We start from the raw sequence: 13,753 nt of genomic DNA, 5'->3' as shown, positions 1-13,753 counted from the left end.
TTAAGATTGTATTTAAAAAAATTTGTTTGTGCGGTATACCACTAAGTATATTTTATTTTTTAGTATTATCAATTCAATTATGTAATATCATATAACCCGTCATGTAATATAACTCGTTTGTATTATTTTAAAAATTGAATATGTTTAAATATTCATAATTTTAAACTTTTTATTAAGTTTAGATATATCAGTTATAAATTATAAACTTCTTAAAATTCTATAATTTACTATAAAAGGTAAATTTACTATATAAGAAAATTTACAATATATGTATGTTGAACACACACTTTTTATATTAACTGAATAATATATGTTCTTTTAAAAAAAATCAAATCACAATATATGCAGGAAAAAATATACATTTTTTTTCAACCAAACAAAAAATATATATTTTTATCAACCTTATGTATTATATGATGATTCACTACATTTAAATTTTAAAATAAAAAATAAAGATAATAGGAGAATAGTTTTTTTAATATAGAATAAATCTTCTAAATATCTATATTAATTATAGAATATTATATATGGATATTTAAAAGATTTTAATTCTATTTGGTTATAAGGATAGTAGAGATAATTAATTAAACTTGTTTGAATATAAATATAACTATATAAGTATTAAATGACATTAAATGTAAAAATATTAAAGATTTGGATCTTTCATATGGATTGTTCTCGAGCTTGTTACATGTGGAGCAGCATGCATGATGGACGTACATCTATACCTTCAGGGCGGCCTTCACTCTCTTTTTTTTTTTTTTTTTTGGCAAACGGCGGCCTTCACTCTCTAGTAAACAAAGTTTCTTTACTTTTTATTTTTGCATCCAAAAATGTCCAAGCAAATAGATATGACAGCAAATACTTCATAAAATCTATAATGTTTTTATTAGGGCGGCCTTCGCTCTCTAATAAACAAAGTTTGTTTACATATGTGCGGCAAGTGTGTGTGACAATCTTTACATTAGTTAAATTCTCTCATTAAAGTACACATAGTTAAATTCTCTCATTTGTACTCTAAATTGATTAATACCCTTACAAGTGTTTCTGCCTAACTAAACTACTAAAGTAATAGGAAGAAATGTAGGATTTTGATTGAAAAAAATCTGCATGACACATATATGAATCAAGAACAAAATTCTACAATAAGAACACTAACTATGAAACGGATTATGTAAAATTTTTTTAAAAAATAGCACAAAGTTAAACGGTAAAAATGTTTCGACCAAAAAAAGGTGTCGTTGTCGTTGTCTGAGCCACGTACTCACTCTCTGTTTCTCTCAGACAACATCACATGATGACTTCATCTCCCTACACTGTCTTCTTCACTCACCAAACTCTCTATCTTCAATACCCGAGTTCTCCTCATAGGATCCGACCCGGTCTTCTCAATCCCAACTTATGATGAAGCGGGGCAAGAAGAACCCGGATGCGGGTGACCCGTTATCCAACTCGGATACTCGAACCGGGTATAGCGAATTGAATGCGACGAAACCAAGTTTGAGCTCGATGAAATCGATGGGTCTACTTCTGGCAGTTCTTATGGTTGCTTCGGTTATGTTTTCTCTGTCGGTGGTACTCAGAGACCCACCTTCAGATGGTGTTGTGGAGGCTGACGCAGCTTCTAGGGTTCTTCAGATCAGATTGCACCCTGGTAAAAGATTTGATTTTTGCTCCCTTTATACTTAAGTGGATCAGCTCAAAAGTCCCCATCAGAATAGTTACTATTTTTTGCGTATGAATCTTTTCTCCAAAATGGTTAGTTTTGTCAAATTAGGATAGTCTTTTTTTTTTCTTTTTTTTTTTAGGATAGTCTTTTTTATGCTTCAATAAAGTTCAAACGATATCTAGACATTTCCATGAAAAGGGTATAAAGCAAATTTGATGGATGGTACGTGTAGTGAACCATGTAAATTAAATGCATGTGTGTTTCCTTTTGCTATGCTTTAGCTACAATGTTAGTTGTTGTCTTCAAAAGATTCTACTTTTTTTTTTCTTCATGTAATGTTGCATTAGTTACACTCGTTGGTGGTTTTCTGATTTTTCAGGCATCGATTCAGAAGATGGATTAAGCGAAAAGGAACCGCTTGGTGACATTAATCTTGTGTCTAGTTTTGATAAAGAATCATGCTTGAGCAGGTATGAAGCGAGTTTATATAGAAAGGAATCGCCTTTCAAGCAATCCTCTTACCTGGATTATAGATTACAAAGATACGAAGATCTTCATAGACGGTGTGGACCATTCACTAAATCCTATTACTTAACTCTGGACAAACTCAAGTCGGGCGATCTGTCTGATGGTGGAGTCTCTGGTTGTAGATATGTAATATGGTTGAACTCTAATGGTGAACTTGGGAATAGGATGCTGAGTCTAGCTTCAGCTTTTCTTTATGCTCTCTTAACAAATCGGGTTTTACTTGTCGAACCAGGAGTTGACATGGCTGATCTTTTCTGCGAGCCATTTCCAAACACTTCTTGGTTTCTTCCCTTAGAGTTTCCACTCAAGAGCCGGTTCACTGAACAGTATCTACTTCGCGAATCTGCCAACTCGATGCTTGCATATCGCCGTGTTGTTGATGATTCCAGTGACCAACAAAAGCTTTTCTTTTGCGAGGAAAGTCAAGTTTTGTTGGAGGAAACCCCATGGCTGATCATGAAAGCAGATAGTTTCTTTCTCCCATCTCTCTTCTCAACCTCGTCATTCAAGCAGGAACTTGAAAAGCTCTTCCCGGAAAAAGAAACGGCATTTTACTTCTTGGGTCAGTATCTCTTTCACCCAACTAATGTTGTCTGGGGTCTCATTACACGATACTATCGCACATATCTTGCTAGAGCTGATCAAAGAATAGGAATTTATATTGGGGTCTCTGAGTCTGGAAATGATCAGTTCCAGTGTTTGGTAGATCAGATTCTAGCTTGTGGAACTAGATATAAGCTGCTTCCTGAAGTTGACAAACAGAGACATCTCCCTTCAAGCCAAGTTCTAATCCAAAAATCAAAGGCAGTGTTTATCTCATCTTCTTCTCCAGAGTATTTTGAGAGTATCAGGGACATATATTGGGAAAACCCAACAGTGATGGGAGAGATAATCAGCGTTCACAAGCTGAGTCACAAGGACTACCAAAAAACCCCGAGGAACATGGAGTATAAGAGAGCATGGGCTGAAATATACCTTCTGAGTTGTACTGATGTGCTGGTGGTCACAAGCTCATGGTCCTCACTCATGGACGTGGCTCATGGCCTTGGAGGGTTGACACCATGGGTATTGAACAAGGCTGAGAACGGGACTTCCCATGAACCTTCCTGTGTGAGAGCAAGGTCAATAGAGCCCCGTTCCCAAGTGACACTGTTCCAAAGCTGTAAAGATTAAAAGATGAAATAGAGTCTCTAAGGCTCTTCTTGTGCCTTGACTAGATCTTAAGGTCAAGATTTTCAGAGTTTCTCAACAGACATGTAAGGAATATTAGAATTAACTTAATATATTATTTTATGACATGACGAGTTCTATATTCTTTCCAATACACTCTGTAGGTGTTCTTACTCACGCCTACAATAATATACATTCAAAGTAGAGAAACCTATGGATGAACCTCTAAATGAAATGGGAAAAAATATTGAAGGATTTTAAGACTTACAACAACATATAAGGTTAATGTGTTTTTGCTATGTACACAGCTCGGAGACAGTGGTGTTTTAACCTTTAACGGCCTGTCTGCAAATGGGGCACGAGCCGTGTCTGATGAGCCATTTATCAACACAAACCAGATGAAATGTATGATCACATCTCGGTAAGTTTCGTGTGATTTCCCCTGTTTTGATGTCCTGTAAATGCGCGCGTGTGAGATGGACAAATGGCCATGCTAAGAAGTGCAACAATTCATGTAAAAGCAATAGAAGCAGATGAAACCTGCAGACAAATTGTGCAGTGAGTGACCTGCCTCTTGACCATTTCGCTTGACATGATATAGCATGGTAGTTTCCTTAAAGAGTCACCCGATAATCCTCTAGCTTCCAGTTCACCATTAACATCATCCCGCTCTTCATAACTTACATCGGAAATTCTTAACTACAGAACGTAGACAAAAACTCCTTACATCAGTCTATCTCAATCGATTCAAACTAAAGGAGATTGCCTAACATCGAGTGAAACAGGAAGAAGTAGCATTTACAGATCTTGTATATGTAAGGAATCTAGCTATTCTTATATAGACTCAAGACACTAAAAGAGGTATGGGCCGACGTTGGATAATAAGAGACATCCTTCAAATACTTAAAAGACTTTCAGCAGCCATGTTCATATAGTAGCTATCAGTAGTGCTTTTTAGAGTTCTCTCGATAGTAGAATTTCAGAGAACAGTTTTAACTATACAAAAGAAGATGAGCTAGAAAAGAACCTGCCAGTGGTGTGAATTTATCATTGTTGACATCAGTTGTTCATCTACTAGTCTCCCACGAAAGAGTTGCTCTACAAAATCTGCCTGGATCCAAAACAAAAGACCAAAGGCAGCTTACTCATATTTAACAGTCAAAACTACCGAATTTGGCAGAAGGTGGAAAAAAAGACAGGTCTGTGCAGCATTGCGAAATGCAATTGGTTCAAGTCCTTCCCACAGAAAAATATAATAAAAACAGACTCAGACTAAGTCCCCCGGACTTCAAGGGTCGAGCTAAAAATCCTTTGTTAAATTGCCTCATGGCATCATTAGCAACACAAATCCTTCCTATTATCTTGGTATATAATTCTTGAAACAAACAATTAAAAGGGACTAAACCAAGCCATCCTGTCATCCCATAATTCTGATGGCCCACAAGTAACATGTCAAGACTATGTCATTATTAATTTCACCAAACATCTTTTCTCTCATAACCCTTTCTCCATCTCGATCATAAAGTCAGTCGAAAAACTCCAAAAAAACTCTCCAATTTGACAAACGTGTAAGATATTTCAGAAGTTAGAATTAAAGACTAACCATAGATGATGGACCCCTTGATCCTGATAGCTCTAAATACCAGTACGCACGAGAAGCCTCCAACACTTCAACAGAGAGAATAGCTCCTGCAACAGCGCCAAGTGCAGCCCCACGGAGTACTCCATACTGGGCAGCTCTGCCTGCTACCGCACCAGTTACTGCTCCAGTGAAAGCTCCAGCTACAAGATATTAAAGAACAAGAATGGTTTTAACTAAAAAATAAAAAGAAGAACAAATATATAACAAAGGGCTATAGGGATCATATAAAGATGAAACTTTTTGTTCCAAACGTAGATTGAAGTTCCAAAGGGCTATAGGGATCATATAAAGATGAAACATTTTGTCCAAACGTAGATTGAAGTTTCAAAGGGCTATAGGGATCATATAAAGATGAAAACTTCCTAGTCCCAAACCCAGGATTGGTCTTCAAACTGAGAATGAAGGTCAGACCATTTAGCGCTATTTAAAAACATGTATGATCATCAATACCCGGAGTTTTGACTAAATGATCTCAACAAGACTGAGTCTTCTTGTTCATAAAAGGAACATTAGTTTAAAAGTCGATGAATTTGGAGGACAGAAACTAAGAAAGAATACGTCTTTAGATTCAACGACTTTATGCACATGCTCATTCTGTAAGCTGCTCATCGCTATTTCAACCAAATTCCTCAGCAGGACAAAAAAAAATGAAACTTTTTCACAAAATTTTAGCAAGAGTTGACCAAACTATAGAAAAGAAAAACTTAGAATTTACAAGTAACAATCATCATTCGTCTTAGTCAAACTATAATCTATGATCAGTCAAAATCAAATGCACAAACCCAAAAAAAAAAAAAGAAGGATAAAAATGGAAACTTTAAATTACCCATAGCGAAAACTCCAGTAAGAGCGCCCGAGAAAGCGCCGGCGATCAAGCGAGAAACTGTGTCGATCGTTGAGTCGGCGGCTCGTTCAGCCTCCACGGCTGGTGAAAGGATCGCATCCATAGAGAAGAAGAAGAAGAATTGGATAGAGAAAAAACCTTAGGGTTTGATGAAATATTCAGAAAAAGGAGATACTCTGTGGTTGGTTGAGAAAATTTAAGATGTCAGCCATGGAAGTTGAGAGACAAGGCACCGCTCGTAAAAGCAACTAAGACGGAACCCATCATTCTTTGAAAAAAAAATTATTATTCCTTAATTTGGTTTATTTTTTTGGGGCCACTTTGATAAAAGTGAAAACTTATACCAATTTTAAAGTTATCAATTTAGTCCCCCACTTTTTTTATTGGCTGTTTCATTTAGGGGTGGGCGGTCGGTTTTTCGGTTTGATTTCGGTTCGGTTTTTTCAGTTTACGGTTTTTTTGGTTTTATAAAAATTGAACCATATAGAAACCATATGTAATTTCGGTTTGGTTATGGTTCGGTTTTTTCAGTTTTTTCGGTTTATGGTTTTTTCGGTTTTTTCAAAAATAAAACCATATAAAAACCATACGTATAATGGTTTGGTTTGGTTTCGGTTTGGTCTCGGTTTTTTCGGTTATTCCATATTTTAAAAAATAGATAGTTGATACATAACTAAAAAATAAGCATAAAAAGTAAAACCTAAACATAATTCAAAAAAATAGAATCCAAATATAGTTTTGTAAACCCAAATACTTAATTGAAATTTAAACTCTTAAAAAGTAAAGGCTATTGAAAAAGAAAACCAGAAAAAAAAACCAAAAAAAAAACTTGGAGATCAATAACTATAAACCCAATATAAATTTATAAGTTGGAGAAACTAATTATATCTAATTATCCTAAATTTTTATAAAAAACCAAAAAAACCATTCGGTTTTACGGTTTTTAACCAGACTAAACCTAAACCAAATGGTTAATTAAAATAAAAACCGAACGGATTTTTAGACTTAACCATAACCAAACCAAACCATTTATTTCGGTTGGTTCGGTTCGAGTTTTTGTATTTCGGTTTTTTTGCCCACCCCTACATTTAATGTGTCAATGTGTTTCTTGTTTTGAAATTTTGTTTGTGAGTTGAAAAAAAAAACAGTAATTACAAATTTGATCATTATTTCAATAATTGGAGTTAAAATTCGGGAAAATCAGTTTTAAACCTTCAAAGTGTCACTGGGTAGCACTTTAAACCTCGAGAGAATTTCACTAACACTATAAACCTTTAAAATGATTTTAATAACACTTTGAACCTTTAAAATGATTTTACTAACATTTTAAATCTTAAAAATAATTTTCATTTTTGTACTGCCATAAAGAATAATAGAATAATAATATCCATCAACGCAAAATAGTTAAACTATGTTGGTTTAATTTAAATTTTAATTATTTTTAGTTTTTATAAAGAAATAAAAAGATAAAAAAAAATTTGTGTTCATGTTCATTATAGACAAAACTTTTACGACATTACTCTTCACATTATTAATTTTTTTAATAAATGCATCTCCACTAGATTCTAATTCAAATCGATTGACTTCTCACTGGAAACCAATGAATCTTCTAAATATATTGTCGTCTTCAATTTTACATTTGTCAAAATGTTTTAACCTTATCTTTGATTCTTCATTTTTTCTTGCTCTGATGTATTTTTAATTTTTTTTATCAATAGTCGTAAATAATTAAATTAAATTATATCAATTAAACAAGTATTTAAATCAAACCAGCATAAATTAACTATTTCACGTTGACGGATATTATTGTTCCGTCATCTTTCATGGCATTACAAACAGAAAAGTTAGTTTTAAAGTTTAAAGTGGTAGTGAAATCATCTTAAAGGTTTATAGCGTTAATAAAATTTTTTGGGGGTTTAAAGTGGTACCTAGTAACACTTTCAAAAACTTTGAAAGTGTGATTTTTTCGTTAAAATTCTAAAGTACATAATCTAAACTTGTCATACAAGAAACTAAACACCTCAAAACCTCACTAATCTCTCCCATCATCAGCTGCTTCTTTTCATTGTCATCATGTCCTGAAACAAACTCGGTGATAATGCTTCCGAGCTCAATCCAGCTTTTACCAGGCACTCTTCTCTTCCTCACACGATCCCTCATCTTCCATTTCTCATCCCACATTCCTTTCGATGCATATATATTCGACAGCGCAACATAATCTCCGACATGATCATGGTCTAACTCAAAGATCCGTCTTTGAACTTCTTCTCCTAGCTCAACATTTCCTTGAAGACAGCAAGCGCTAAGAAGCGTTCTCCATAGCACAGCGTTTGGCTTTATCGGCATCTGATTTATGAACTCGTGAGCATCTTTCAAATGACCTGAGCGACAAAACAAATCGACCATACACCCGAAATGAGCTTCTCTAGGTTTGAGATTGTAATCCTCAGTCATGCTCTTGAAATGTCGTTTTCCTTCTTCTACTAATCCACCGTGACTACAAGCCATCAAGACGCCGATGAAAGTCACATCATTTGGAGTAATAACAACGTCTTGGCTCTGATCAATGGTCTTCATTTTCTTGAAAAGTTCTAAAGATTCTTGAGCTTGACCGTTTAAAGCATACCCGAAGATCATAGATGTGTAAGTAGTCACATCTTTTCCAATGGTTTCATCAAAGAGTTTCCTCGCTTTCTCAACTTCCCCAGATTTCACATACATGTTAAGAAGTGAGTTTCTCAGAGTTAAATCCATACCCATTCTTCTTTTCCTCTTGACGCCACACGAATAAATCCGTTCTCCCATCTGCACCGCCCCTAGATCAGCACAAGCCGATAAAGCCACAGTCACAATCACTTCATCAAGTTCGATCTTTTCCGCTTCCATTCGTTGAAACAGCTCAATAGCTTCCACAGACCTGTGATTCTCATTGTAAGCCGAGATCATCGCTGTCCACAAGACAATACTCTGTTTCTCAAGCGTTTCGTCGAACACTTGGCGTGCATCATCGACATCACTCGCCGCAGAGTAAAAACCAACTAGTGATGTTTGAATTTGAATCACGGTATTGAACCCTAGCTTCCTGACAATAGTATGGATCTGTCTACCGTCAAATGAAGAACCTTTCTGAGCTGACGAAGCTTTGATAGCAAACAAAACAGAGAAACTGTCGATAAAGCTTGGACTTTTTCTGAATCGATGCCGGAAATTTAAAAGAGCTTTGATTGGTTCCCCAGATTCAAGGTAATGCTTCAACGTGTGGTTAGATTTAAGCGATTTCGTATGGTAACGTAGAAGAAAGGAATCAAATTTGTTGATCACTCCAATTGAATTCAGATGACGCAAGATAAGCCTCATGGTACATTTGCGTCTCTCAAGTTTAGATTTTTTTCACCATAAAAAGAGGAGGTTGGTGCGTGAAGCTTATCCCGTCGCTATAAAACCCAACAATTACAATATCTCAGTTCTCAAAACAATGGCTTCGACTCAGGGGGGCGACGAGAGAAGCGAGATAGTTTTTTTCGATCTTGAGACGGCGGTTCCGACCAAAGCGGGGATACCTTTTGCGATTTTGGAGTTTGGGGCTATCTTGGTTTGTCCTATGAAGCTAGTGGAGCTTCATAGTTACTCCACTTTGGTTCGACCCACCGATCTTTCTCTCATAGCCACGCTCACGAAGCGACGAAGCGGTATTACGCGCGACGGAGTTCTCTCTGCACCTACCTTCTCTGAAATCGCCGATAAAGTCTACGACATTCTCCACGGTAAGTGTTTCTCTCTTATCTCTCTCCCTCACATGTAGCCTACAAGTATTGATTTTGGTGTTTCTGTAGGACGAGTTTGGGCGGGACATAACATAAAGAGATTTGATTGTGTAAGAATAAGAAACGCATTTGCAGAAATTGGTCTCTCTCCCCCGGAGCCGAAAGCTACCATTGATTCGCTTTCGTTGTTGTCTCAGAAGTTTGGGAAGAGAGCTGGTGACATGAAGGTCTCTCTCTTTTTTTTTTTTTTGTCTTCTCAGTGATTAATATCAAAGCCTATATAGCTTCCTTGTAACTTCAAAGATTCATCACTCATCAGAGTTTAACTCTTTTTGAATAATGTAGATGGCATCGCTTGCTACATACTTCGGGCTAGGAGATCAAACTCACAGGTAAAAAGAGTAAACGATACCCCCTGAGCCTTTTAACGATTCACCAGTTGTTTCAATATGGGACTAAAACATTGATATGATTCACCAGGAGCTTAGATGATGTCCGGATGAATCTTGAAGTTGTCAAGTACTGTGCAACCGTCTTGTTTCTGGTATTGCTGTCTTCTCATTGATTTCTTGAATAATGATTTAACTCTTAACTTTAAAGGATTAGATTAAAGAGGTTGAGACATATCTGACTTCTGTCTACAGTTTGCAAATGTTTGGTCATCTTCCTTTTAAGACCACAACTTTGCAAGCCGTGAACATGGTCTGCAAGTATTTGTCATATCAATGAGTTTAAGTACTTGGTGTTTGCAGGAGTCCAGTGTTCCTGACATTCTTACAGACATGAGCTGGTGTTCTCCAAGAAAAAGTCCGAGAACACGAAGTAAAGAGAAGTCACTGCCTAATGGAGTCAGAGAAAACCAGACTTCATCTTCTTCGAGTCCTAAAAGTGATCCGAGTTCCTCTTCCGTAGATGCCACAACCGTCAAAAACCATCCCATCATTTCTCTTCTGACGGAATGCTCAGAAAGTGATACATCTAGTTGTGAAATAGATCCATCTGATATAACCACTTTAATAAGCAAACTACATATTGGAAATCTTGAGACAGATGATGCGTATGAAGAGCCTGTTAGACAGCCGGGTGAATCAATCGATCCCAATACCAAAGATGAATCATTTTTGGGCGTTGATGAAGTATCTGTTTCTAGCATCATAGCAATCCCGTTTTATCGTGGGAGTCTGAGAATGAAGCTGTTTCACAACGACACCCCTCTACATCTCTGTTGGTATAGCTTGAAGATTCGGTTTGGAATCAGCCGGAAGTTTTTGGATCATGCAGGTCATCCAAAGATGAATATCGTTGTCGACATACCTCCTGACTTATGCAAGATCTTGGACGCATCCGATGCTGCTGCACATAACTTACTGATTGACTCAAGCACAAGCTCAGATTGGAGGTCTACCGTTATAAGGAAAGAAGGTTTTACTAACTATCCCACAGCCAGACTGCAGTAAGTATTCAACACTCTCTCTGACCTTTTTACATACGATCATTTATCCACCGGGGAGTCTCTAACCTTTGCCACCATTCTTATCTGGTTGACAGAATAAGCTCAGAATCCAACGGAGATGATACCCGGTGTGAAAGTGGAACCCAGGTGTACCAAAAAGAAGAACCTTTGGGAACCAATCAAAAGCTCGATTTCAGTAGCGATAATTTTGAAAAGCTTCAGTCAGCGCTACTTCCAGGTACCCTGGTTGATGCATTCTTCTCACTCGAGTCTTACGATTATCAGAAAATGGCAGGGCTACGTCTACTAGCTAGAAAGTTGGTAATCCACCTGAAGAAGTGATCTAGCCAAGGAAAAATCATTTCTTTCTCTTTCTGGTCATTCGGTGAGCACTTTTGGTCATTCCCATTTTGTATCATGTAATATTAAGGAACATCTTAGTCTCTGCTAACTCGTGAGAGATTAGTTGCTAGGAGAAGGAAATTAGTATGTTCAGAATCATATCTCTAGTACCGATCAATAGAGACACCACACTCATAATGTAACAGTCATCCTGATTAACACAGTCTAATATTATTGATTCTTAAAACATTTCTTCCGAAGTTAGTACTTGCCAACGAGTTGAAGTGTCTGAAACTTGAATATAGCAGTCACGAGCAATAACAAAAGTATGAAATTTCTCCATATATTTGACTGAAGAAAACACAAAAACATCTATGGAAAAAAGAATTTGCAGCTAAAGTATTCTTGCAAACAACAATAGTAAAAAAAAGCAGAAGAAATAGTAAAGTAGCAAGTACAGGCAAACAAATTTGCTTTGCATTTGTGAGTGTCATATATTTTTACCTATACGTGTCCACGATTTCATGAGAGCTGAGCCTATCCTCTCTTTCTTTTCCTCTAGTTCTGTGGTTTGGTTTCCACTTGAGTTCTGCGAATATCAAACTTGTCTACAAACTCCAAAGGAGTGACTGTCTCATTTCTGATCCTCTTAATCTTGGGGCTCAACAATCCCCTATGGCCAAACCCATACAGCTTGAGCACTTGATTGTCTGCAAAATTGAAGGCCCTCTCCATACTCTTCAAGCACCTCTCGACTGCATAATCAGCATAGCTACCACATGGTTTACATCCAACGAAATGGGTCACAAACGGCCATCTCTCATCACCCAATCCTGGGTGATACTTCTCTACCATCTCCTCATATCTATCAACCAAACCTTCCCAAAACCCGTGCAAATAGTATTGATTCTCCACAAACACTTTCTCCATCCATGTATCTTTCTGAGAAAGCAGAAGATAGATCAATGCTGACTGATCATCTGCCTCAAAAGCTGGTCTGCCTTTCAGATAAGCCGTCAATACCTTCCCAGCCTCATCACGAATTGGCCCTTTAGGTCCCATAGGCGCCCAAGCATCTAACAAATCCAACGACCACTGACAGTTCCTCAGCAGAAAACTACCAGTGTTCAAAGCAATCCACGACTTCTGATCGAACAGTAAGTCAGGATAACCGTGAATGACCAGATTATGCTTCTCGTACCTAGCCAGAGGGATCTGAAAGAGTATGTCAGTGAACAAAGCATCACTATCCATCCACCAGATCCACTCAACTTCTGGATGAGAGAGCATCAACCTCCTAATCATGGGCAACTTAGCCCAATAGCCAGCAAGTTCCTTATCCAAATGAGCCATGTTATAGACAATCTCAATGCCATGAAGCCTACAATAATCAATCTTGTTCTTGACAGATTTCAAAAGATAATGGTCACCAATGGGGTTATCGCAAGGCTTGGGAGGAGATCCAGTTAAAAGCAAGATCCGAGCTCTGCCATTGACAGTACTAGGAAACTCAGGGTTCTGATTCAACCATACCTTACGTTGACTATCCCAATCAGTGATCTTAGGACCAAGAACATAAGTGGCATTGGGATTCATATCACCTTCCTGAGGCTCATCCAAGTCGGTGGGATCCGAATCAGATCGGATCTCAGCTAGAATCCGGTTAGTCTCCTCAATGATGTTCTGGTTAACCGCATTGGCGCTTGAGCTTCCAAGGTTACCAACACCGATTGTGCCACGCAAGACGAGGATTGTGACGAAACCACAAAGAATCGTGATCTTGATGTTGTTAAACGTCTTCTGCATCTGCCTACCTCGAGGCAACAAACCACCACGACCACCTCTTCCTCCACCGTTAGCTGCAGTCGTCGTCGGAAGTCCTCCGCCGCTTCCAGAGGGTCTTTTATGCGCCGGTGACCCATCTTGACCCATCTCTCTCTCCCTACCTCACAACGTCTCTCTCTCTAGAATTCACTTACAGGTTTGCTACCATCAAAATCTGGCCTTTTATGTTTTTGCTATGAAAAGACAAGTCTATGTAGGTAGGTTTCTTCTCTCTCTCTCTGTACTTAATTAACCACGGATCTGAGAATAAAGATCAGATCTTTAGCCTGATTCCGATCGGGGAGAGAGAGAGGGAAAGAGAAAAGATTTGACGATCTGAAGAACCCTAATTTAAAATTAGAATTAAACCCAATAATGCGGAAACATTGTCATTACTTTAAAACATATATTGTCGGAGAGCAATGCTTCGTTCGTTCGATCTAGAAACTAGCACAAGGAAGGAAAGAAGAGAAGATCTAACGCGTACAGCTCACTTAGGCTCACACCGACAAAATGT

General features: G+C 37.5%; 5 protein-coding genes across 13 annotated transcripts; 2 read left to right on the top strand and 3 right to left on the bottom strand.

Annotated features, from left to right (window-relative positions):
* Window positions 1-1,258: 1,258 nt before the first annotated feature.
* Window positions 1,259-3,495, top strand: LOC147941678 (fucosyltransferase 3-like). The gene is made up of 2 exons (XM_087456993.1): window positions 1,259-1,654; window positions 2,049-3,495. The coding sequence occupies exons 1-2, from the start codon at window positions 1,402-1,404 to the stop codon at window positions 3,368-3,370; spliced, it is 1,575 nt and encodes a 524-aa protein (XP_087313119.1). The 5' UTR covers window positions 1,259-1,401; the 3' UTR covers window positions 3,371-3,495.
* On the bottom strand, window positions 2,069-6,226 carry LOC147941677 (NEP1-interacting protein-like 2). Of its 9 annotated transcripts, none has more exons than XR_015561084.1 (7): window positions 5,836-6,179; window positions 4,971-5,149; window positions 4,395-4,478; window positions 3,908-4,066; window positions 3,636-3,822; window positions 3,173-3,357; window positions 2,069-2,983 (listed from the first exon to the last, which is right to left on the bottom strand). XR_015561084.1 is itself a non-coding variant. In XM_087456994.1 (5 exons), exons 1-5 carry the CDS (start codon window positions 5,954-5,956, stop codon window positions 3,694-3,696), a joined length of 672 nt encoding a protein of 223 aa, XP_087313120.1. In that variant the 5' UTR covers window positions 5,957-6,226; the 3' UTR covers window positions 3,462-3,693. The 9 variants fall into 9 exon arrangements, 1 of the variants encoding a protein (XP_087313120.1); XR_015561085.1 differs by having other exon boundaries at window positions 3,173-3,346; XR_015561089.1 differs by having other exon boundaries at window positions 4,395-4,474.
* A 1,572-nt stretch (window positions 6,227-7,798) lies between these two features.
* LOC109125663 (putative pentatricopeptide repeat-containing protein At1g74400) lies at window positions 7,799-9,210 on the bottom strand. The gene has a single exon (XM_019227818.2). The coding sequence runs from the start codon at window positions 9,208-9,210 to the stop codon at window positions 7,831-7,833; it is 1,380 nt and encodes a 459-aa protein (XP_019083363.1). The 3' UTR covers window positions 7,799-7,830.
* LOC104702163 (protein NEN3-like) lies at window positions 9,198-11,661 on the top strand. The gene is made up of 6 exons (XM_010417990.3): window positions 9,198-9,617; window positions 9,687-9,844; window positions 9,963-10,009; window positions 10,098-10,161; window positions 10,370-11,070; window positions 11,166-11,661. Exons 1-6 carry the CDS (start codon window positions 9,209-9,211, stop codon window positions 11,410-11,412), a joined length of 1,626 nt encoding a protein of 541 aa, XP_010416292.3. The 5' UTR covers window positions 9,198-9,208; the 3' UTR covers window positions 11,413-11,661.
* Window positions 11,662-11,730: 69 nt separating this feature from the next.
* On the bottom strand, window positions 11,731-13,751 carry LOC104702164 (putative xyloglucan 6-xylosyltransferase 5). The gene has a single exon (XM_010417991.3). It carries the CDS (start codon window positions 13,342-13,344, stop codon window positions 11,971-11,973), a length of 1,374 nt encoding a protein of 457 aa, XP_010416293.1. The 5' UTR covers window positions 13,345-13,751; the 3' UTR covers window positions 11,731-11,970.
* Between the last annotated feature and the right edge of the window lie 2 nt (window positions 13,752-13,753).

The sequence above is a fragment of the Camelina sativa genome, chromosome 7, assembly GCF_030686135.1.
Source record: "Camelina sativa cultivar CO46 ecotype springtype chromosome 7, ASM3068613v1".
Classification (NCBI taxonomy): Eukaryota; Viridiplantae; Streptophyta; class Magnoliopsida; order Brassicales; family Brassicaceae; genus Camelina; species Camelina sativa.
Note: the sequence above shows the minus strand (reverse complement) of the source record. Positions and strands in the feature narration are given on the sequence as shown.